The following is a 22,658-nucleotide window of genomic DNA, read 5'->3' as shown; positions in this document are numbered from 1 at the left end:
CAAATTTCTGCAGCCAGCTTGAATTCTCCTCAGAAAATGGGATTTTCTTTTCCATCGCATAGTCAGGCTGCAAATTTTCCAAATTTTTATGCTGTTTCCCTTTTAAAACTGAATGCCTTTAACAGCACCCAAGTTATGTCCTGAATGTTTTGCTGCTTAGAAATTTCTTTCACCAGATACCATAAATCATCTTTCAAGTTCAAAGTTCCACAAATCTCTAAGGCAGGGGCAAAATGCCACCAGGCTCTTTGCTAAAACCTAACAGTCACCTTTGCTGCAGCTCCCAGCAAGGCAAGTAAGAGACCACCTCAGCCTGGACCTTACTGTTCATATCGATATCACCATTTCTGTCAAAGCCATTCAACAAGTCACTAGGAGGTTTCAGACTTACCCACAATTTCCTGTCGTCTTCTGAGCCCTCCAAACTGTTTCAGCCTCTCCCTGTTACCCAGTTCCAAAGTCACTTCCGCATTTTCAGTTATCTTTTTAGCAATGTGCCACTGTACTGGTACCAATTACTGTATTAGTTCGTATTCATGCTGCTGATAAAGACATACCCAAGACTGCGAAGAAAAAGAGGTTTAATTGAACTTATAGTTCCACGTGGCTGGGGAGGCTTCGGAATCATGGTGGGAGCAAGAGAAAATGAGCAAGAAGCAAAAGCAGAAACCCCTAATAAACCCATCAGATCTCGGGAGACTTACCGTCATGAGAATAGCACAGGAAAGACCGAACCCCATGATTCAGTTACCTTCCCCTGGGTCCCTCCTACAACATGGGGGAATTCTGGGAGATACAGTTCAGGTTGAGATTTGGGTGGAGACACAGCCAAACCATATCAAAGAGCAAAACCACTGTAACCACTTCAGGCAAGGGCCAGTGCCAGGCATCCTCACCTTGTCCTCATGGTGTGATTCCCTCCAAGAAACGCGATACATTCTCCCCATGAAGCCACAGAGTGCAGAAGTCAGGGGACTTCCCATGTGGTGGGATAGGGGAGCAGGGGGCCTCCCCCTGTAGCAGAGCTGATTGTCCCAGGGGAGGCCTTTGGTTTACCAGGTGCTGCTGGCCTGAGTACAACAGCAGGCTCTGGGACCTCTTGGCAGCTCCATCCAGAGGAGAGGAGTTGAGCCCTCACCTCCTTCTCCTGCCACGGAGCAGGTACATCTGACATGCAGGATGAGCTGGCTTCTCTTGGGCCTCAGGGACCCTGAACACAGCAGAGTCGGAGCAGTGGGGCCCACTCTCCCACCCAGGCCTCAGCAGGAGGCGAGGTCCCTGGCTCCTGCCCCTGGGGCCTGGGGCCTGCAGCTGTCCAGTCAGGCTAGGTGCTGAGGACCAAGCCAGTAGTTCTTGGTTTTCTGGCCACCCTGCATCCAAGGTGGCAATGTCCGGGGCCTGTACTCTAGTCACAGAGCTCCTAGGGGTCCCGAGCCCCGGCCCACGCACCCCTCACCTTTCAGCAGCCGACCCCATGGCAGCACTGGCCTGGCCACCCGGAAGCACGCCACCCCGAGGGCCCACAGCCACCTGTCCTCCAGCCCCATCTCTGCCCTCTGGTTCCCCGGCCTCCCCTGTGCCAGCTGCAGTTTCATTTGTACCTTGGCCCTGCGCTGGACGTGCTTTCTCTAGTCACGTCCTCGCCATGAGCCACTGTCCTCCTGCCCCCTGGCCTCTTACACTTTCCATTCTGCAAAACCTCAACTGGAGGCTCTCCCCCACGTGCTGCCCACCGTCCTTCATCAGACCATCATCACCCTCCTCCCCTCAGTGGGGGACGGGGGCAGTGCTCCCCTCTTGACCGGCTCCCTGCTGGGCCTCCCGCTCCAGCTTTGCCTCCACATCATCATGTTCTGTCCCTGGTCTCCTCTCACTTCTTTCCCTGCCCTCATCTAACCCGTGGCTTCCAGGGAGGACAGTTCGGCCTCTGCCTCTCCCAAGCGCTGCCTGCGGGAGCCTGCACAGAGGCCCCACAGCGCCGCAGAACCAGACCCTTTGCCCTCGCATCTGTCGCTGCTCCTCTGTTCCCTGTTCCAGAGATGGGCACTGTCCCTCCAGAGGCCCAAGCTATCGACCGATCTGACAAGAGCCACAGTAAATATTTTCGGCTCTGTGGACCACACGGACTCTGTTGCATCTAGCCTGCTCTGCCATTCGAGCATTAAGAGCCAATCAACAAATGAGCATGGCTGGGTGCTGGGAAAACTTGATTAGAACAGGATGGCTTCTGCACCGGAGTTAAAGACGAGCTTGGACAACAGGGCAAGACCCTGTCTCTACAAAAAAATGTAAAAATTAGCTGAGTGTGGTGATGCGTGCCTGTACTCCCAGCTACTCAGGAGGCTGAGGTGGGAGGATCACTTGAGCCCAGGGGGTTGAGGTTGCCATGAGCCACGTTTGCACCACTGCACTCCAGCCAGGGCAACAGAGCGAGACCCTGTCTTAGAAAAACAAAACAAAACAAAAAACAAACAAAAAAAAAACGGCAGCAGCAGTCACATTGGACGCGCAGGCCACAGTTTGCTGACCCTGATCTAAACATGCCCAGCTTTCAAGCCATGTTTTTGTTTTTACCTCCACAAAATCCCTGCGGGTCCCTGGTGTGCTTTGTATGCATCTGGGCCTTGTGTACCTGGCTGCCTCTGAAGGGAGTGCTCTCAGCTTTGTGTCTTCGGCTCGGCCAAGGCTCCTTTAGGAAGGCCTCCTTGATGCCTCCTCCCTGGCCGACCTCGGTCCTGCTTCTCTCTTGCGCAGTCCTCTGCTCTCTTCTTTCTGGGCACAAAAATTGTGGACCGCGCTGCTCTGCGCGTGCTTACCTGTGTCCCATGAGGCCCTCCGCTCTCCAAGGTGGACGCTCTTGCTGGGTTTGTGTCACTGGCGCCTCGTGTGGTGCCTGGTCTGCAGTCAGCCTTCGATCAGGTCAAAGTGGGGTTTCATGAGTGATGGATCTGTGGTCATGGCGGGTGGCTGAGGCGGCTCAGCAGGGCTCCTGCCAGGAGGGCTCAAGGAGCTGCAGCCCACGCGGAACTATGGCTCAACCCACGCGTGGCTCTGTGCTCAGCTTCTTGTGGCACAAGGATGCTGAGCACAGAGCCATGTGGGGGTTGCTTCACTGCGCTTCTGACTCCCCTCAGTGCTCAGAAGGGGCCGTCACCGCCCTAAGCCTTGTCAGGGCCAAAGCTGCCTGTCCCAGACCCCATGCTGCTCCCAAGGCAGGACTGTGAGGTCCCTCTGGAGGGCAGTGTGGTTCCTGGCTGACGTTTCTCATCAGGATCGGGGTGTTTCTTCCCAGAAGTATCTGAACTTTCCCCTGACAGGCCCTGCCTTTGCCTCTGACCCTCTGCTGCCTCTCACAGGAGAACCTCATGCTTTCCATCCTGCCCAAGCACGTGGCTGACGAGATGCTGAAAGACATGAAGAAGGACGAGAGCCAGAAGGATCAGCAGCAGTTCAACACCATGTACATGTACCGCCATGAGAACGTCAGGTGCGCCGGTCCGGGGCGCGGGCCCTACGGCAGAGCAGGCTGCGCAGGGATGAGTCTTTTCGGGACCCATGGGGTGCTGTGGGCTTTGAGAGGTTTCCAGGGTCTAGAAGTGAGGCTCCCCATGGCACCCATCAGTCCGCAGGTGCTTTAGCTACAGTGCGCTCTAGGCAGCCTGGTCCCACCCCGTCATAGAACACACATCACCAAGGGCAGGGAAGGGACTCCTGTGAGCTCACCCAGCTGTTCGGGGCCAGCACTGGGGCTCAAGCCCTGACCTGCAGTTCGAGGAAGAAGGGTAGGTTCAGCCCGGCAGGAGCGGGAAAGTGTGGGGTGGTCCCCAGGCAACCCAGGGAAGGAGGCTGCAGGGGGATGTCCACTAGGACAAGTGCAGTGTCAGAGCCCTGATTTTACCTGGAGGGACCAGGGTCTCACTGCGTGGGGATGAGTGAGGATCTTCTCCCACCCTGATCCCAGCTGCCCTGTGGATTGGGGAAGGGCTGATGGTGGAGTGGGGTGCGCCTGGCTGCCTGGAGCCTCACCCAACGGTCCCTTCTCCTGCAGCATCCTCTTTGCTGACATTGTGGGCTTCACCCAGCTGTCTTCTGCCTGCAGTGCCCAGGAGCTCGTGAAGCTGCTTAACGAGCTCTTTGCTCGCTTCGACAAGCTGGCAGCTGTAAGTCCCTGGCCCTGCCTGGCGCTCTAGCAGGGCCTGCCCTCGGCCTGTGCCTGGCCCCTGCCTGGCACTCTAGCAGGGCCTGCCCTCAGCCTGTACCTGGCCCCCACCTCCAGCCCCATGGTTTTCTCCCACTGGTCTTCCCCTGCTTTCTCGGCCACTCCCCCATCGCCGAGGTGGGCTCTAGCACAGGCCAGGCCCTCCCCTTTCAGAAATACCACCAGCTGCGGATTAAGATCCTGGGTGACTGCTACTACTGCATCTGCGGCCTGCCTGACTACCGGGAGGACCACGCTGTCTGCTCCATCCTCATGGGGCTCGCCATGGTGGAGGCCATCTCGTAAGTGGGGAGGCTCCCAGAGCAAGGGGCCCCCACCCTGGGCCCAGGGAGAAGCAGGTCTTCTGCTTTGGCTGAGGCCCCAGGGTGGGGGGGGTCTGCTGGTGGCAGAGACTGCACCCGCTGGGATACAGTGCTGGTTGATGGGTGGCACAGGTCCCCGCTCTGGAAGCTGGGACAGGGCTTATCTCCTCACAGCCCAGGGAACCTGCGAGGCTTCCCCAGCCGGTCTCACTTTTCCAGCCTTAGCACATGTATTTTCTTTTTGCTGCAAGTTGCAGTTGTGAAATTCCTCACGCCTCACACTTGCTGGGACCCCCACAGGTGCTCTCCATCACTCTTCCATGTTTTCTCACCATGACCCCTGGAGGCATTGCCCACCCATTTCATGATGCAGTAACTGAGCCCTAGCGCAGGGGCTCAGGGATGGGGCTGGAGCCCCCCCAGCCTCTGCTGCAGCCTAGGCTGTGAGGGAGCAAACTCTCCTGCCTCACTGTCCCCACTCTTGGCTTTGCCCTAAGTGGGCTTGCAGCTCTCAGATGGGCAGTCCCTCTGGTTGACTTCCAGCCTCTGGGGGACCCGGGGTGACACCAGGCATCTACGCAGAAAAGAAAGCCCCTGCCGAGGCCCCTCCCCCAAGGGATGGAATCCAGGAAGTTGTACGCTCTTTGCCACCTTCTCCGAGGGGTCAGCTTTGCATTTTTACCATCTTCCAGGTTAAACCCCTCTAGTATCACCCTGGAAAGAAAGCAATGTGGCCTTTACCCCAGGGATAGTAGTCCAGGATTAGAAAATCTAACCTCCGCTCCCAGCCCTGGCAGACGCATTCAGAGAAGGGCTGTTCACAGCTAATTTGTCCACCTCTGTATCTGCAACACTTTGAATGTGCCTGGCACATACTTGACGCTCAGTGAAATATTAACTGCACGAATGAATAAAAGAGTGCTCGGGCTAGGCGCAGGGGCTCACGCCTGTAATCCCAGCACTTTGTGGGAGGCTGAGGCGGGTGGATCACCAGGCCAGGAGATGGAGACCATCCTGGCCAACATGGTGAAACCATATCTAAAATAGAAAAGTTAGCTGGGTGTGGTGGTGGGCACCTGTAATCCCAGCTACTCGGGAGCCTGAGGCAAGAGAATTGCTTGAACATGGGAGTTGGAGATTGTGCCGCTGCACTCCAGCCTGGGTGACAGAGCGAGACTCCGTCTCAATTTAAAAAAAAAAAAAAAGTGATCAGCCGAGAGACACTGGAGGACCCTTGGGAAGCGGGGGATAGGGAGGAGAGTTGCTCGGTGGCTCCGTCCTGCTGGCCTGTGGTGCCTGACTCTGGGCTGGTCCCGGCCTGCCTTACCCCTCTCCCAACACCATGGGTTACTCGGCTTCAGTGCAGGAGGAAAGCTGCGGGGAGCTCGCCATGCCCCCTCTCATGGAGGGGAAGAGGCCCACAGTGAATTTCTCCTGCAGGGGCAGGGGCAGCAGGCTGCCTCGAGAGGGCCACGCCCTGACCCTCCTTCCTGTGTGTACCTGGCAGGTATGTGCGGGAGAAGACCAAGACTGGGGTGGACATGCGTGTGGGGGTACACACGGGCACCGTGCTGGGGGGCGTCCTGGGCCAGAAGCGCTGGCAGTACGATGTGTGGTCGACCGATGTCACTGTAGCCAACAAGATGGAGGCCGGCGGCATCCCTGGGTGAGTGCCCTTCCAAGGGGGCAGACCTCGGAACTGGGGAGGGGACCATTCCCTCCACCCCACAGGGCTGTGGCCCTGATTAGGGACAGGGGCCTCAGAGACTGTCCCCCCACCACCCCTGGGACAATGTTCCACTTGTCCTGCTGCTGCCCTGGCTGAGGCCATTCTGACCTGCCCTGGAGTGAAGCCTTTTTGGGCCTGATATTTGATGTGGTGTCTCCTGCCTGGACCCTGCAGTAGCCTGTCCTCTTGTCTCCTTTACCCACTTAGGGGGCTGCCCCAGCTCTCCTGATGCCAGAGCCCAGGTCTCCCCAAAGGGAGAGTAGTGAGCAGTCATCAGCTAACGGGCTCAGAGGCATTGCTTTGCAGGTCACAGTGCCATGGCACGTCTTACATGAACTTCTGTACAGGGTCCGTGAGTCATGGAAGCCCTGCCTTGACCAGGGCCAGGCTGAGGGAGGATCAGCCCAGCCTTCCCACCTGGGCCAGGGAGCTGCCTTCAGTGGCATTTAGGATTCTTGCCCTCAGTGGTGACTCTTCAGAAACGGGTTTTATTATCCCTTGGCAGCAGGGGTGGTGACTGAGAATCATGCAAGGTGGGGGATAATTGGTTATCGTGGCTCACACCTGTAATCCCAGCACTTTGGGAGGCTGAGGTGGGTGGATCATCTGAGGTCAAGAGTTCGAGACTAGCCTGACCAACATGGCAAAACCCTATCTCTACTAAAAATACAAAATTAGGTGGGCATGGGGGTGCGCACTTGTAATCCCAGCTACTCTGGAGGCTGAGGCAGGAGAATTGCTTAACCTGGGAGGCAGAAGTTGCAGTGAGCCGAGATGGCACTTGGGCCTGGGTGACAGAGCAAGATTCTATCTCAGGGAAAAAAAAAAAAATCCTTTATCACATTTGATATGGGTCACAGCCCATGAAGAAAGACTGTACTCCTCTGTCGTGGTTCCAGCACCGGGGCTGAGAGGGGAGTAGGTGCCACATGGTCCACACAGCTAGTCAGTGGCAGAACCGCCTCCACTTGGCCTCTGCCCCACGTGCCGGAGAGACACAGGGCGGAGCAGCAGCTAGTGTGGCCGTGGTCCATGGACTGTCCCCTGGGGTGTGAGGGCCGCCTCTGGCCGGTGCTCAGGGCCCCCCTCTCTGCAATCCAGGCGTGTGCACATCTCCCAGAGCACCATGGACTGCCTGAAAGGAGAGTTTGATGTGGAGCCAGGCGATGGGGGCAGCCGCTGTGATTACCTAGATGAGAAGGGCATCGAAACCTACCTCGTCATTGCCTCCAAGCCAGAGGTGAAGAAAACAGCCACCCAGAATGGCCTTAATGGCTCGGTGAGTCCCCCACCCCGCCCTTGGACTAGGGGGTTAGAAAGGAAGAGATTAAGGAAAGATTGCAGAATAGTTGGCAGGACCAGCGGTGGCTGGCTGTGTGCAGTGAGCGGTGGGCTGGCGCTGGTTTCTGGAGGAGATGGTGAGTGTAATTCATGGCAAGTTGCAAGGGAGGTGACTGTAGCCTGTCCTGAGACCACATCCAGAAGGGAGCCACTGGAGACGTGTCAGTGACGCCCAGGAGAGCAACCGGGCTGGGGATCAGGGTCTCCCGCACGGCGGGAGTGAAGCCATAGGAGTGACGCGGATGCCCAGGGAGACAGGCTTAGAGAGGAGGGTGGGGTGGGGTGGATGGGTCAGGGAGGAGGAGGACCAAGGCCAGGAAGGTTTCCTGAGTCGGAAATGAGGAAGGAATCAGACAGAAGCAATAGAGCAGGGCGCCTGGTCTATTGGCTTCCCTGGGCCGCATTGGAAGAATTGTCTTGGGCCAAACATAAAATACTGCGGGTTGAACAAGCTTGCAATGGAGCATCCTGTGGGCCCACCCTCTGATCTGGTCGCTGTGTGGGGTCCCCAGAATATCTGCAGGTCTGAAGCATTCAGCAGCCTCCCCACGTCTGTTCACGAGCCCCCAAACACCTCCTGTCAGTCTGATTAGAAACCAAGAGCAGCTGTGGCAGAAGTGGACCCCTTTACCATCCCTGCTGAATCTGGAGGTCGTTCCATTCTTTGTAATCTCTGATACGAAACCCTTCCCTCCAGTTATGAGAGTCCATCTCACAAGACTTGGAACTGAGGAGCTTGGTGGCTGTTAGGGAAGTTACATCATTTGGGACTGCTCCATGGCTGAGGCTTTGCCTAATTACAGCTAAGCCAAGCCCAGTCTGGGGAGGCTACAGGAGTGGTGGCTGACACTCCCTGTTGATACCAACCTCGACGTCATTCTCATCCAGCGTCATTTTAAAGGCCGTCCCTGACAACTCCCAAATTTGTGTCTCCAGCCCCAGCGGCATCCCTGCACTCAGCATACAGCCACTTGTCAGTCTCTGTTTGTACATAGAATAGGCATCTTAAATACCACCTGTGCAGAGTGCCTGCCCTCCTCCCCACTCCAAAACCTGCTCTCCCTCGCTCTTTCCATCTCAAGCAATGGCAGTTCCACCCTTTTATTAATAATTGCTGGCTGGGTGCCGTGGCCCACGCCTGTAATCCCAGCACTTTGGGAGGCCAGGGCGGGTGGATTGCCTGAGCTCAGGAGTTGGAAACTAGCCTGGGCAACACAGTGAAACCCTGTCTCTACTAAAATACAAAAATGTAGCCAGGTGTGGCAGCATGCGCCTGTAGTCCCAGCTACTCAGGAGGCTGAGGCAGGAGAATCGCTTGAAACCGGGAGGTGAAGGTTGCAGTGAACCAAGATCATGCCATTGTACTCCAGCCTGGGTGACAGAGCAAGACTGTCTCAAAAAATAATAATAATAGGTAATAACAATTGCTCAGACCGAAAGCTTTGAAGTCATCCCTGACGCCTCACTGTGCAGTCCACAAGCAATTTCTGTGGCCTCAGATTGCTGTCTAATCCCACCGCCTCTCACATTCCTGTCACTTCCAGCCCTGTGCCCCACTCTCATCCCATGCTTAGGCCATTGCTGAGCTCTCCTTTCCTCCAGGCCCTGCCCAATGGAGCGCCAGCTTCCTCAAAGCCCGGCTCTCCTGCCCTCATTGAGACCAAGGAGCCCAATGGGAGCACCCACAGCAGTGGCTCCATGTCGGAGAAGCCTGAGGAGCAGGATGCTCAGGTGCGTGCAGGGCTCAGGGCAGGGGCCGCAGAGGGCCAGATGCAGGCAGGCACCAGGAAGCCATACATTCCTGTAGCAGGAGTCCTGTGCTGGGGGGACCTGGCCACCACCCAGGACCTGCTCCGGCTTATCACCATAACCATGGTCAGGTCACCCCTCCAGCCCCGCAAAACCCCACTGCCTCCTCACCAGTTATGTTGGGGTGAGTAAGGTCAAAACAGGTGCTTAGCTCCGGGGCCCTGTAGCTCTGACAGCCCAGAATCCTGTAGATTTGAGATCAGTGAGGACAGTCATGGAAAATTCTATAGCATCTGAGATCATTTTGGAAGTGAGATTTCAGAGCGGGACTTACCCCCCTGGCTAGGACCAGACCCCAAAAGTTCCATGCAACATGGAACATTTCTGCAGCTCACAAAGGCAAGGAATTAGCAAGCTGTCCTGGAGTGCAGCGTGCCTCTTGGGGAGCATCCAGAACTGGTCCCTGACTGCAGGGTGTCGGGAGCATGCTCACTGATGAAGGTCAGTGCTGCGGAGATGGGATGGGCGTCTGCTGTGCGGGGACCGCCAGGCTCACTGTGAGGGGACAGGAGAGCTGGGCCTGCTGCTGTCAGAGCAGATACTATAAAACAAGGTAGACAGGGCTTGGGGGCAATTAGGTTTTTCTCAAGCCCCTCAACATTCAGCAACTTTTCCTTACTGCAGTTTTCTTGATAGAAAGTGGAAGTACAGACTCAGGGCACTCACTAGCAAGGAGGACACAGACACAGCTTTACCAACTTGTGACTTTTGGGGCTCCTTAGCCAGGGCCATGCTGCTCCCAGATCTGCTGCAGGGACAGGTTCTGGGTGCTGCCACAGACCGTGCACGTGATTTTACAGCAGAGGAAGCTGGGGTAGGGAACAGATTGTTTAGGATCACACTGTCAACCAGCGGCACACCTGTCACCTGTGCCTGTGCTTAAGACCAGGGAGTCTTTTTTTTTTTTTTTTTTTGGAGATGGAATCTTGTTCTGTTGCCCAGGCTGGAGTGCAGTGGCACGATCTCAGCTCACCGCAACCTCTGCCTCCCGGGTTCAAGTGATTCTTCTGCCACAGCCTCTCGAGTAGCTGGGATGACAGGCACACATGACCATGCCAGGCTAATATTTGTATTTTTAGTAAAGGCGGGGTTTCACTGTGTTGGTCAGGCAGGTCTCAAATGCCTGACCTCAAGTGATCCACTCACCTCGGCCTCCCAAAGTGCTGGGATGACAGGCATGGTGACTGTGCCCTGTCCCCGGGAGTCTTGACTCTGGCTCCCAGAGGCACTGTTAGACCCGTTCACCCAGCTCTCAGCTATTGAGCGTGCCCGGTCTCAGTGACTATTTAGACTGATGGCTAGGCCATCACAGTCAGGATTCCTGTTTCTGGAGTTGATACTTTTTCTTTGGAACTGGGAATAAAATGGTGGTGGGTGCCTCAGCTCCACCTTCCTGCCCTTATCAGCCCTCCAGTAATGAGGACGTTCTTTTCTCTCCCATCGTGTTCCGCCTCAGATCTTCCTTTCCAGATGAGCCAGATGTGAGTTCCTTTAACAGTTTCCTGAAGCCCTAGAGTTGGGGGGCCATTCATGTCCCGGGGTGCTGACGTATATGGCCCCCACATCCGTGCAGTAGGAAGTGCCAGGACTGCCCGGCCCAGCAGCCATCTCTGATGACAGGTCTCCTCGGGAGCCAGGGGCTGCTCCCCACAAAGCTGTCATTAGCAGGCCTTCCCTGCAGAGCTCTGGTGGGGGCCCAGGGAGCCAGGAAGGACTGGAGCTTTGGGTGGAGACTCAGGCAGCACAGAGCCACATGGAGCATGGGGACTTCCTGGAAGGGATTTTAGAGCTTGAGGGATTGGTCTTCCCGAGGATGCCCTCTTTTGTTCTTTCCTCCTCCGTCTTTCCCAGCTCCTCCCCGCCACTCTGTCCCATCTGCCTCCCTCACGCTGCCTCCCTGGCTCACAGGCCGACAACCCCTCATTCCCCAATCCGCGCCGGAGGCTGCGCCTGCAGGACCTGGCTGACCGGGTGGTCGACGCCTCCGAAGATGAGCACGAGCTCAACCAGCTGCTCAACGAGGCCCTGCTTGAGCGAGAGTCCGCCCAAGTGTAAGCGCCACCCGGAGGCGTCCGGGCCCACCGCCCCTCTCGGGCCCTGACAAGGGGTTCAGGAAACCAGGCATCCCAAGTGCAGCCCCCCTGTGAGGCCCAGCAGATGTGGCATTTGGGATTCATGGGGCTTGTTCCCGCTGCAGAGTAAAGAAGAGAAACACCTTTCTCCTGTCCATGAGGTTCATGGACCCTGAGATGGAAACCCGTTACTCGGTGGAGAAGGAGAAGCAGAGTGGGGCTGCCTTCAGCTGCTCCTGCGTCGTCCTGCTCTGCACGGCCCTGGTGGAGATACTCATCGACCCCTGGTGAGGGAAGGGTGGGGGAGGGCCACGAGTTTCCTCAGCTGCAGCGGTGCGGTGGGGGCAGGTGTCTCAGCGGGAGCCTGACCTTAGGGAGCAGCCTTGTTTCTGCTCCGTCTCCCCCACTGGGATGGCCCCTGCTGGCCGCAGGCGGTGCCCCAGGCTTCCTTCTTTTTCCCAGCCCCGGCTTTCGGAGGAGTCCTAGCATCAGAATGGGGATCTGGCCAGGATGGAGAGAGCTGAGGGACAGTGGCATCCAGAAGGCTGGAGACCTTGGCTGGATGGGCCCTCACTGGTTCTTGGGACAATGATGGGGACATTGCATCAGCCTCAGTCACAGAAGCTGACCCGGCCCCTTAATTGGCCCATCTTGGTGAAGATACATTTTGGGCTCTGGTCATGGCAGCAGGTCCTCCAGGGCTTGGTGGGGCCTCCTGGAGTCCTTTCCCCAGCTGGTGAAGCCCTATCTGAGCGTGATGACCTCTCTCTCTTTCTCCCCCTCAGCCAATCAGGGATTCCCCATTACAGAGGAGGGGTCTGGAACCTTGCTGGGATTATAGTTTGTCAAGAGCCTTGGGCTCAGTCACACCATCTTAGGTTGTGGGTGTGTGACCACGTGCAGGCCACTGCGGGCTCTGGGCATGTTTCCTCATCTGTGAAATGAGGAGAACAACCCCTGCCCCAGCTGACACTCAGGACTGTGGTGAGGCTCAGATTCACTCATTTCATAAGTATTGATTGGTCATCTGCTTCACGCGTGGGGATCCAGGGCGGGGGCTACAGCTGTGATATGGCATGCAGAAACCCTGCTGTCATGAAACTTGGGTTCTGGTAGGGGAAGATGTAGTCATAAGCAATTAAACCATTAAAATATGGATCCATGCAGGGGTAAGTACTGCAGATCCAGGGAAATCAAGGAAGGGAGGTGGGTATGCTGCTGGGAGCTTGGTTTTGTTTTGTTTGCATTTTGATGTGGGATGATGAGAGCAGGCCTTGCTGGCAGGGGAATGTTTCAGTAATGCCCAGGAGTGGGTGAGGCAGATAGCCTTCTGCTATCTGGGGGACACCTCCTTGCAACAGAGGTTCGGAGGCTGGAGTGGCCTGGCCCCTGGAGGCATGGTGAGGAGGCAGCACAGTGGGGACAGGGGCCACAGGCAGAGTAGCAGGAGTCCAGCCCAGACGGGGGTTCCTGAGACGCCACTGAAGGGCGCCAGCCACCACTCTTAACACGGAGGCCGCTGGAAGGAGGGAACAGAGGAGTCCCCTGTTGTGACATATGTCCAGAGAGGCTCGCTCCTGCTGAGAACAGCACTCAGTGAGCACAGTGGGAGCAGTGAGACCAGAGGAGACCAGGCAGTGACCTGGACAAGTCACCGTGGCGGCCTGGCCAGGCCGAGGATAGAGGAGGATCAGTGGTTGGATTCTGAGTTTTCTGGATTGACAGATGGATGCTGAATGTATTTTGGAGCCAGAGCTGACAGGATTTGCTGGCAGACTGGTTGTGGGGTGTGAGGATGGAGGACATCTCCCAGGTTTCTGATCTGAGCAACTGGTAGGACGGGGGTGCCGTTAACCAAGATGAGGACAAGGTGGCAAGACGAGAGTGGAGAGGCAAAGATCAGGAGTTCGGTTTGGGATGCGTGAGCTTTGCAATGCGCACAAGCTGAGGAGGCCAGAGTGCATGAACTGGAGCTCAGAGGGCGGGTGGGGTCGGAGACATGAACGTGGCGTCACCAGCACGCAGGCTGCGCTACAGCATGAGACTTGCTGAGCTTGAGGGAGGGGGGAGACTTGGGGAGAAGCCACTCAGGGACCTGGCCCCAGCAGGCAGCATACCGGCAGACTCAAGAAACCGAGCAAGAAAAGGGTCTCAAGGACAGAAGGGGACTGAGAATGGGACATGGATTTAGCTACCTGGAGGCTTCTGGGGCACTTGGCCAGGGCACCTTCTGGTTACGTGGGACTGGATGTGAGCAGAGGGTGTGGAGAGCAGGTTCCCGGGAGCTGGCGGATACAGTGGGTATGTTACTAGCATCTCTGCTGTGAAGCTGGGGGCCGCTGTCTTGGGCAGACTCTTAGCCCCTGGCACTGAGGAAGCTACGCTGCTCTGGGCTCTGTCCTTTCAGCACAGCCACATGGCAGGGGTGCGTTCCTAAGATCCCTGCCCAAGTTTATACTGGGCTGTGCCCAGGCCATCTGTGAGTTGTTCCCTCTCTGGGAAATGTCCCAGGCAGCAGCTGCAACTGGAGAGTGGCCCGCTCCCAGGCCAGAGCTCAGCTGGTGGCCCCCTCCTCGGGGCCTTCGTCCTGTTCCGCATGGCAGGCAGCAGCAATTCTCTGGCGTCACATGGAGCTGTTCAGGCTCGTGCTGCGCTGAGAGGCCTCCCCGTCCCCCATCTCCTGTCCCTTCCTCTCCTAGCCCCTCACCCCAGAGCCCCTCACCCCATCTCACTGTTTCCTCCGGCCCCTCCCTAATTGTCTTCTCTCTGTCACAGGCTAATGACAAACTATGTGACCTTTGTGGTGGGGGAGATTCTGCTCCTCATCCTGACCATCTGCTCTCTGGCTGCCATCTTTCCCCGGGTAAGAGGCACTTTTCTGCTGAGCTCGGAAGCCTCTGGAAGTGAGTGGCACTCCCTGTAAAACTGGGTGGTGATGAAGCTATTCTTTCTGTCCAGTCTTGACAAACAGACCGTCCTCTGCTAGGACGGTCCAGGCACTTGCCCGTCCATTCATTCACTATCAGCAGAGCACTCACTCTGGCTAGGCCACCAGGCTGTGGCTGGGCCGTGGTGGGCCGTGGCAGGCGTGGCGGGACTGTGGCACTGCAACATGCATGAGTACTACAGTCAGGTACACAGGAACCTGGGTAGAGAAGCAGTGGAGGCCCAGCTGGAAGATGGGTTGGCCCCGATTGTGAAGGCCCTTAGAAGCCAGACTAAAGGGATTAAAACTTTCTCTTGTAAGGCACTGGGGTAGCAAGCAGTTTTTGATCAGAATGACAAAGCAGTGTTTAGGAACATGAATCTGACAGGTGGCTCACCAGGCCACTTGGAGCGCTTGGGAATACTGAGCCGGGTAGACGGGTAGCTGGCCAGAGACGACCAGCCCTGAACACTGCTCCCTGCCCTGGCCTCGCCTCACGGAGATGGACCTGTGACTGGTGCTGCCCATGGCCTCCTGGAATGGTCACTGTGTCTGCTCTGGGAAGGGCTGCGACCTGGAAGCTATGCTGTCATGCAGGCATGTCGACGAGGTCTCACACAGAGCCACAACTGCCACACCCTCTTCTCAGCTCTGCCCCTTTATCAGCTGTCAGGTGACTCCCAGGCAGAGCCACTTTTGAGGCTCCTGGGCCTGGAATGCGGGGGCAGTCTGAGTTGCAGGCAGTGACGTCGGCAGGAGAAAGGGCTGGCAAAGGCTCATGGCCCTTGAAATTCCATTCCTTCTAGGCCTTTCCTAAGAAGCTTGTGGCCTTCTCGACTTGGATTGACCGGACCCGCTGGGCCAGGAACACCTGGGCCATGCTAGCCATCTTCATCCTGGTGATGGCAAATGTCGTGGACATGGTGAGCACCTGCTGTCCTCATTGAAGTACGCCCCTGTTCTCAGCGGAGCGGGGCTTCTGTCTGGGTCACATGAGCAGTTTCTCCGTCCATCCCTCCACCGTCATGTAGGTTTGGAGTGGCTCTTAAGTTCCTAAACACATCATCCCTGCCGAGTGGAGGAAGTCTTCTCCCCACTGTCCAGGGAGCCTCTGGGACAGACTTGTTTTCTTGAAGCTTCTCCTCTCCCAGCATCCGAGAGCCCAGTTCCCTGCGCCCAGGCCTGTGCTCGGGGCCTTATATGTGTTGATTCATTTAATCTGTGAAACAGTCCTGAGCAGTTGTACCAGTATCTGCAGTTTTCATATGGAGAAACTAATGCTCAAAAAGGGTCATTGAGGCCGGGCACGGTGACTCACGCCTGTAATCCCAGCACTTTGGGAGGCCGAGGAGGGCAGATCACCTGAGTTTGGAAGTTGGAGACTAGCCTGGGCAATATGGAGAAACCCTGTCTCTACTAAAAATACAAAATTAGCTGAGCGTGGTGGCGCAGGCCTGAAATCCCAGCTACTCAGGAGGCTGAGGCAGGAGAATCGCTTGAACCCGGGAGGCAGAGGTTGCGGTGAGCCGAGATCACGCCATTGCATTCCAGCCTGGGCAACAAGAGCAAAACTCCGTTTCAGAAAAAAACAAAGGAGTGGGGGAGTCATCGACTTGCTCTAGGTCACACAGCCAGGAAGTGACAGTCCAGAATGGAGGCAGGTCTAAGTCCTGGTCCTGTATGTTCTTTTCTCCCACCTCACTCTGTAAGGGACGCAGCACCCGCAAGCCTTTTGCATATCCTAAGTACTCCTTGCAGCAAGGCTCCTTCTGGTGCCCTCAGGGCCAGGGAAGTAAACCAGTTCCACTAAAGGAGCTCTCCTCCCTGTGTCACCTCACCCAGCCAACACGGCCAGTGTTCCTAGAGGTGGGTCAGTGGGGACTGCAGCTTCACAGCCAGATGAGTAAGGGCAGACAGAATCATCCTGTTCTCTGCTCTCCTCAGTTCCTGGAGAAATTGGGGGCCCCATGAAGGGGCAGCCAAATGCTTTCTTGGGGAGAAGGAACAGGAGTTGGGAGCCCAGATCTGCTGGTTTAGAACCGCTGGGCATGTGCTGAGCACGGCCTGCCAGAGTTGTCACCAATGTTCTTTTCACTTGTCTTGGTCTCCTCTAATTGTGGCAGTACCATATACACCCTCTTCCTTTTTTCCAAATATAATGTTATTGCTGTATGTTAACAACAGCAAGGAGACTTATTCCAGCAGTGGCATAAGTGAAAAAGCTCTAGGGCTGCAGCTAATGAGAAGTCCACTGGGGGCCCAGTGCGGTGGCTCACGCCTGTAATCCCAGCACTTTGGAGGCTGAGGCAGGTGGATCACTTGAGGTCAGGAATTTGAGACCAGCCTGGCCAACATGGTGAAACCCCATCTCTACTAAAAATACAAAAATGAGCCAGGCACAGTGGCGTGCGCCTATAATCCAAGCTACTAGGGCAGCTGAGATCGGAGAATCACTTAAACCTGGGAGGCAGAGGTTGCAGTGAGCTGAGAACGCACCTCTGCACTCCAGCCTGGGTGACAGAGCAAGACTCCATCTCAAAAAAAAAAAAGTCCAATGGGAATGAGGAGTTAGGGGCTTCAGAGCCTACCATGGCCAGGGGTTGCTGGGGGGCCACTACCCAGGGGAGAAAAGCCCCAGACCTCTTGCATGTCACAATACACCTGGAACCTGGCGCCCAGGTGTGGGGACCACCATGGCACAGGGTCCTGGATGCTGCACAGGACACCAGGAGATGCCGTCAGCCATAAAGGGGTAAAAAGCTAGGGAGGTACGACAGATGCTCAGGCTAGAATGACATGCTGGGAATCATGCAAGCAAGACAAGCCCCCCGGGTGAAAGTTACAAAAAGGTGGGGTTGATTCCGGTTCTGGAGGGGCTTTCTTCGGGCCACATCTGCCCAGTAGCAGAACCAGTGATGAAGACTCCAGAGGCAGTGATTGTCCCCCAAATGGAAGGGTTTGGGCAGAGACTGGGTGTCATCACAGGAGGCTGTGAGTGGGGCTCATGGCCCCGCGGTCCCTCCTGAAGCAACAGTGTGATGTGGGGAAGAACATGTTGGATTTGAAGCCTAAAGACTTGGCTCCTACTTCTGGCTTTTCCGCTTGCTAATTGTGTTTGGGCAAATCTGGCCTCTCTGAGTTTTCTGTACAATAGGGACAGTACTAAAAATACCCGAAGAGAGTTTTTGTGAATGTCAAATGAGGCGACAGCAAGGCTCTTAGCTGCAGTTACTAACTTTCATATGATTATTTCCTGGTCAATGTCCCCATCTTTCTTGGTGTTTCTGGGGGAGCTGTGGGAGGTGGCAACTGAGCGCACACTGCCACACACAACCCTCTGTGACCAGCGCCTGCTATCCTCTTGAACATGTGTCCCCTCCCACCGTCCTGGCCTCCAGCTCAGCTGTCTTCAGTACTACGTGGGACCCGGCAACACAACGGCAGGGATGGAGACGGAGGGGCGCTGCCTGGAGAACCCCAAGTATTACAACTATGTGGCCGTGCTGTCCCTCATCGCCACCATCATGCTGGTGCAGGTCAGCCACATGGTGAAGCTCACACTCATGCTGCTCGTCGCAGGCGCGGTGGCCGCCATCAACCTCTATGCCTGGCGCCCCATCTTTGATGAATACGACCACAAGCGTTTTCGGGAGTATGAGTAAGATGAAGCCCAACTGGGGATCTGTATTGTCTCCTTCCTCCCACCCCCAGAGTTCTCAGTTCAAGCCATGAGCCTGTGCTGAGGTGGCTTTCTGCCACTAGGGGTCCCCAAAGGCTTGTTCAGGAACCAGGGTTCCTGGCTGTTCACAGACGCATCACTGGTTTGGCTAGGACCTGGGAACAGATTCTTCCTATTCTTCCCGAGTGCAGGACTTGGGATGCTACAGTGTCTGGCTGGGCATCAGGCTCTTGTTCCTGATTGTGCTGCCATCTGTCCAACAGCTTACCTATGGTGGCCTCAGAGAAGATGCAGGGATTCACCCCTGGGCTCAACGGCACTGACAGGTAAGGGCCACGGCTTCCCCTCCTGGCTTGTGCTCACAGCCCTTCTTTTAGAGACAGGAATACAACAGGCCCAAGCCCTGTGATCTCACCCTCCCGGGAGGGGCATGACCTGGCATGTGCAGGTTAGAGGAGCTGGCATGGGTTCCTCCAGGAGGGCTGCAGCAGAGGCCAGATGAGTCTAACACGGACCTGGACATCCGGGCCTCTCTGTATCCAGGACAATGAGGCTTGGAGAGCAGCAGCAGTACAGTGAGGGGGGAAGCGGGAAGGCACTGCCAGGTGGATGCCAGCTGCATGTAACTGGCTGGCAAGACGGACAAGCAGCAGGAAAATGAGGAGGGAGGAACATGCTTTGGCTTTAGACCTGGATTCTGAGCCTACAGCAGGCAGTAATTCTCTGTGGGTCACAGGCAGGTCAGTTTGCATGAGTCACAGTTTCATCTTGAGGAAGATACGGAACCATAAGTCCTCTAAGGTCCCTGCAGGCCCAAGGTTTTAACATTTTATGATTCATCAGTTTGAATAGACCTTCAAGGAAGTTTAGAAATAAAAAGATTACCTAATAGAAGAGGGGTAAGACCTGCATAACCCTTCCCAAAAGAAGAACTCTAAATGGCCACTAATAAATGACACTCAAGTAGTCAAGGAAATGCCAGTTCCACCCTAACGAAATATCATCACAAACGTACTGTCGACGCTAATGAAATACGATCACACACATACCATCACACACGTACTGGTTCAGAAAAACTCGATATTGTCCAACTTTAAGTGCAGCAGTAACTCTCACACTCCTGGTGGGAGTATGAGTTAGTACAACCATGTTAGAAAATATTTTGATCTATTTAGTAAGGTTGAAAATAAACCTGTGTCCCAGCAATTCCACTCCTATGTACACACACACAGACGTGTATATGTGTGTGTGTGTGTGTGTGTACACATATCTTAGAGAAATGCATATACATATGCATGAACTAAGATCTATGTATGAGAGTGTCCATAGCAGTATTGTTCATAATAGATACACCCCCTCCCTCCCCCAAAACAAACAAAAACAATCCAAATAACATCAACAGGAAGTGGATACATAGCTCTGGTATATTCATGCAGTTGAATACCATATAGTAATGGAAACTAACCACAGCTCCATGTAAAACTAGGGACCAACGACGTCAACAGCCATGGTGAGACTGTGCCCCAGTCCCATGGCTATAGAGACCCATCACTAATGTCTCTTGCTTCTCCGAACTCCTGCATGGTTGTACCTACCTCTGTGATCAGTCAGGCAATGCTTAAACTCCTGGGGAGCGGCCCTGATGTGAATGCCAGGTGTAGTCAGGAGGGGCCAGGGGCTGCCTGGCTGTTGGAGAGGAGCCCAGTGAGTTAAGAAAGCTTTGCTGTCCTGGGGGAGCCCAACTTGATGTGAAAGGGCCGAAGGAGCTGGGGTGAGCTCTGGGGCTGGGGTGGCAGGAGGCAGCACCATCTAGTTGGAGGGAATCAGCCCCCCGCCGCCGCCCCCCGGAGGCAGATGGCAGCCGTTTCAGTTGCACATGCTCTGCCCGGCAGGCTGCCCCTGATGCCTTCCAAGTACTCCATGACAGTGATGGTGTTCCTCATGATGCTGAGCTTTTACTACTTCTCCCGCCACGTGAGTGCCTGCACGCCCCCGCTCTGTGCTGACAGCCCACAGGGCCTCCTGAGAAGCAGCCCTGGGACCTAAGAGCCCAAGCTCCTAAGGAACGCAGCTTCCCTTTACCAGCCCCACACGTGAGCCTGGTCAGGCCACTGCCTTCTCTATATTCAGGCTCCTTCCTCAGTCATACAGGAAGACAGTTCCTCACCTCTTCCATCCGACCCCCTCCAGGATGGCGAAGGAAGCACGGGAGTAAGGGTGGGAAAGGATGGAGTGAAGGCACAAAAATCCTGAATCAAACCTCTATCCCCTAGACCAGGGGTTCATGGCCCCTACATTCCCACAACTGACCAAGAGAAACGGAAGGGAGCTGATAAATTTTGTTGGGTTAAAAGGAAAAGAGAAGGCCGAGTGTGGTGGCTCATGCCTGTCCCAGCATTTTAGGAGGCTGCAGTGGGAGGATCACTCTAGTCCAGGAGTCTGAGACCAGCCTGGGCAACATGGTGAAACCCCGTCTCTACTAAAAAATACAAAAATTAGCCAGGCATGGTGGCACAAGCCTGTAAACCCAGCTACCTGCAGGGCTGAGGCAGAATTGCTTGAACTTGGGAGGTTGAGGCTGCAGTGACCCGAGATGGCACCACTGCACTCCAGCCTAGGTGACAAGGTGAGACCCCCCAAACCCCCCTACTGAAAAGGTAAGGGAGGAGGAGAGGGAGAAAGATCCCCTGTACTTAGGGTTCAGTGTTAGCTCAAGTGCCCCCCAGTGGCTTTCCAGGGAAAGTACAGCCTTCCCAAGCCTCTTCTCTGCCATATGGAGCCTGCTAGAAAGGGGGGACTCCACCCTGAGCTGGGAGATCCCAACTACTGCCACCTCCACGAGACAGACCTGCAGCTGAAATTGCGTCCCAGCAGGCCCCACACATGGAAGGCCTCCTGAATCTCCACTGTAACTACTGGGGCTGGGATCTGCACTCCTATTGGGTGGCCTTTTTGATGAGGGAATCCTCTCAGGGTCTTCCTTCCCTTGCCATTTTGCCGGTATCCCTCCAGCCTTTGCAAGGGGAGCTCCTCCATTCACATTCACAGTGCTGTTTTTATTTTTTTAGATGTCTCACTCTTTCACCCAGGCTGGAGTGCAGTAGTGCGCAATCTTGGCTCACTACAATCTCTGCCTCCTGGGTTCAAGTGATTCTCCTGCCTCAGCCTCCTGAATAGCTGGGATTACAGGTGACCGCCACCATGCCTACCTAATTTTTGTGTTTTTAGTAGAGATGGGGTTTCACCATATTGGCTAGGCTGGTCTCGAACTCCTGACCTTGTGATCCGCCTGCCTCGGTCCCCCAAAGTGCTGGGATTACAGGTGTGAGCCGCCATGCCCAGCCGTTCCTGTTTTTCATCCTTCTATCCAATGGCCAGCTTAGAGCACATGCCTCGCCTTATCTGTGCCCGTAGGTAGAAAAACTGTCACGCACACTTTTCTTGTGGAAGATTGAGGTCCACGGCCAGAAGGAACGTGTCTATGAGATGCGACGCTGGAACGAGGCCTTGGTCACCAACATGCTGCCTGAGCACGTGGCACGCCATTTCCTGGGGTCCAAGAAGAGAGATGAGGTGAGGAGTGTGGCCTCAGCCTGGAGCTATGAGGCCATTTGTCTCCATCTGTTCTTTCAGGGAGCCCCCCTGGGCCAGGCCTTCTCAGGACAGGGGATTGGGGCTCAGGTAGGGCTGAATCTAAACAGCATACACAGTATCAGCAAAAGAGGAGCTTCTGTGGCTTGTGAAGGGCACTGCTGTGGGCATTGTGATGTGGGCCACACAGCTCTGAGGCCATGTGTCAGAAGACAAGGCCTTGGCTAGAGCCCACCTTTCTGTTGTCTGTGAACTTCTTGCAACAGAGTGGTTCCCAGCTTCACTGTACCCTCTTCTTACAGCTGGGGCCGTTAGAGGAACTAAAGAAGCTGTTTTTAAAACTTATTCAAAGTAGTAGCCAGGCATGGTGTCTCTCCTGTAATCCCAGCACTTTGGGAGGCCAAGGTGGATCACCTGAGGTCAAGAAGTTGAGACCAGCCTGTCTCGACTAAAAAATACAAAAATAAACTGGACTTGATGGTACACACCTGTTGTCCCAGCTATTCAGGAAACTGAGGCAGGAGAATCACCTGAACCCAGGAGGTGGAGGTTGCAGTGAGCTGAGATTGCCCCACTCTAACTCCAGCCTAGGTGACAGAGCCAGACTCAGTCTCAAAAAAAAAAAAATAGTGATGAGCTATTGTTAAATTATTCAGAGTTGGGATAATCTACAGCCATGCCTGTTGTCCCAGACGCCTTGTGTTCGAGGCCGCAGTGCGCTTCAGCCATACCTAACCGTGCTTGTTTACTGCCATTGCATTCCAGCCTGAGAAACACAGCAAGACCCAGACCCTTAAAAAAAACCTGGGATAGGCCGGGTGCGGTGGCTCACGCCTGTAATCCCAGCATTTTGGGAGGCCGAGGCGGGTGGATCACGAGGTCAGGAGATCGAGACCATCCTGGTCAACATGGTGAAACCCCGTCTCTACTAAAAATACAAAAAATTAGCTGGGCATGGTGGTGCGTGCCTGTAATCCCAGCTACTCAGGA

At 55.4% G+C, this 22,658-nt stretch overlaps 1 protein-coding gene across 3 annotated transcripts in view; it reads left to right on the top strand.

The window, feature by feature from the left end:
* ADCY3 (adenylate cyclase 3) overlaps positions 1–22,658 on the top strand; it is a 101,455-nt gene that overhangs the window by 73,999 nt on the left and 4,798 nt on the right. For 2 of the 3 annotated variants that reach the window (XM_017526977.2, XM_017526951.2), the window contains exons 4-17: positions 3,357–3,487; positions 4,049–4,160; positions 4,373–4,500; positions 6,029–6,187; positions 7,352–7,529; positions 9,194–9,322; positions 11,252–11,451; positions 11,598–11,759; positions 14,248–14,335; positions 15,205–15,321; positions 17,797–18,056; positions 18,341–18,403; positions 19,970–20,051; positions 21,492–21,650. In XM_017526977.2, the coding sequence (XP_017382466.1) occupies positions 3,357–3,487; positions 4,049–4,160; positions 4,373–4,500; positions 6,029–6,187; positions 7,352–7,529; positions 9,194–9,322; positions 11,252–11,451; positions 11,598–11,759; positions 14,248–14,335; positions 15,205–15,321; positions 17,797–18,056; positions 18,341–18,403; positions 19,970–20,051; positions 21,492–21,650 (1,968 nt within the window). The remainder of the gene's footprint in view (positions 1–3,356; positions 3,488–4,048; positions 4,161–4,372; positions 4,501–6,028; positions 6,188–7,351; positions 7,530–9,193; positions 9,323–11,251; positions 11,452–11,597; positions 11,760–14,247; positions 14,336–15,204; positions 15,322–17,796; positions 18,057–18,340; positions 18,404–19,969; positions 20,052–21,491; positions 21,651–22,658) is intronic. The other variant, XM_017526968.2, reaches the window with a different exon arrangement.

This window comes from Cebus imitator, unplaced genomic scaffold (genome assembly GCF_001604975.1).
Source record: "Cebus imitator isolate Cc_AM_T3 unplaced genomic scaffold, Cebus_imitator-1.0 Scaffold1, whole genome shotgun sequence".
NCBI lineage: Eukaryota > Metazoa > Chordata > Mammalia > Primates > Cebidae > Cebus > Cebus imitator.
The sequence above is the reverse complement of the archived record's forward strand: the minus strand, read 5'-3'. Positions and strand labels throughout refer to the sequence as shown.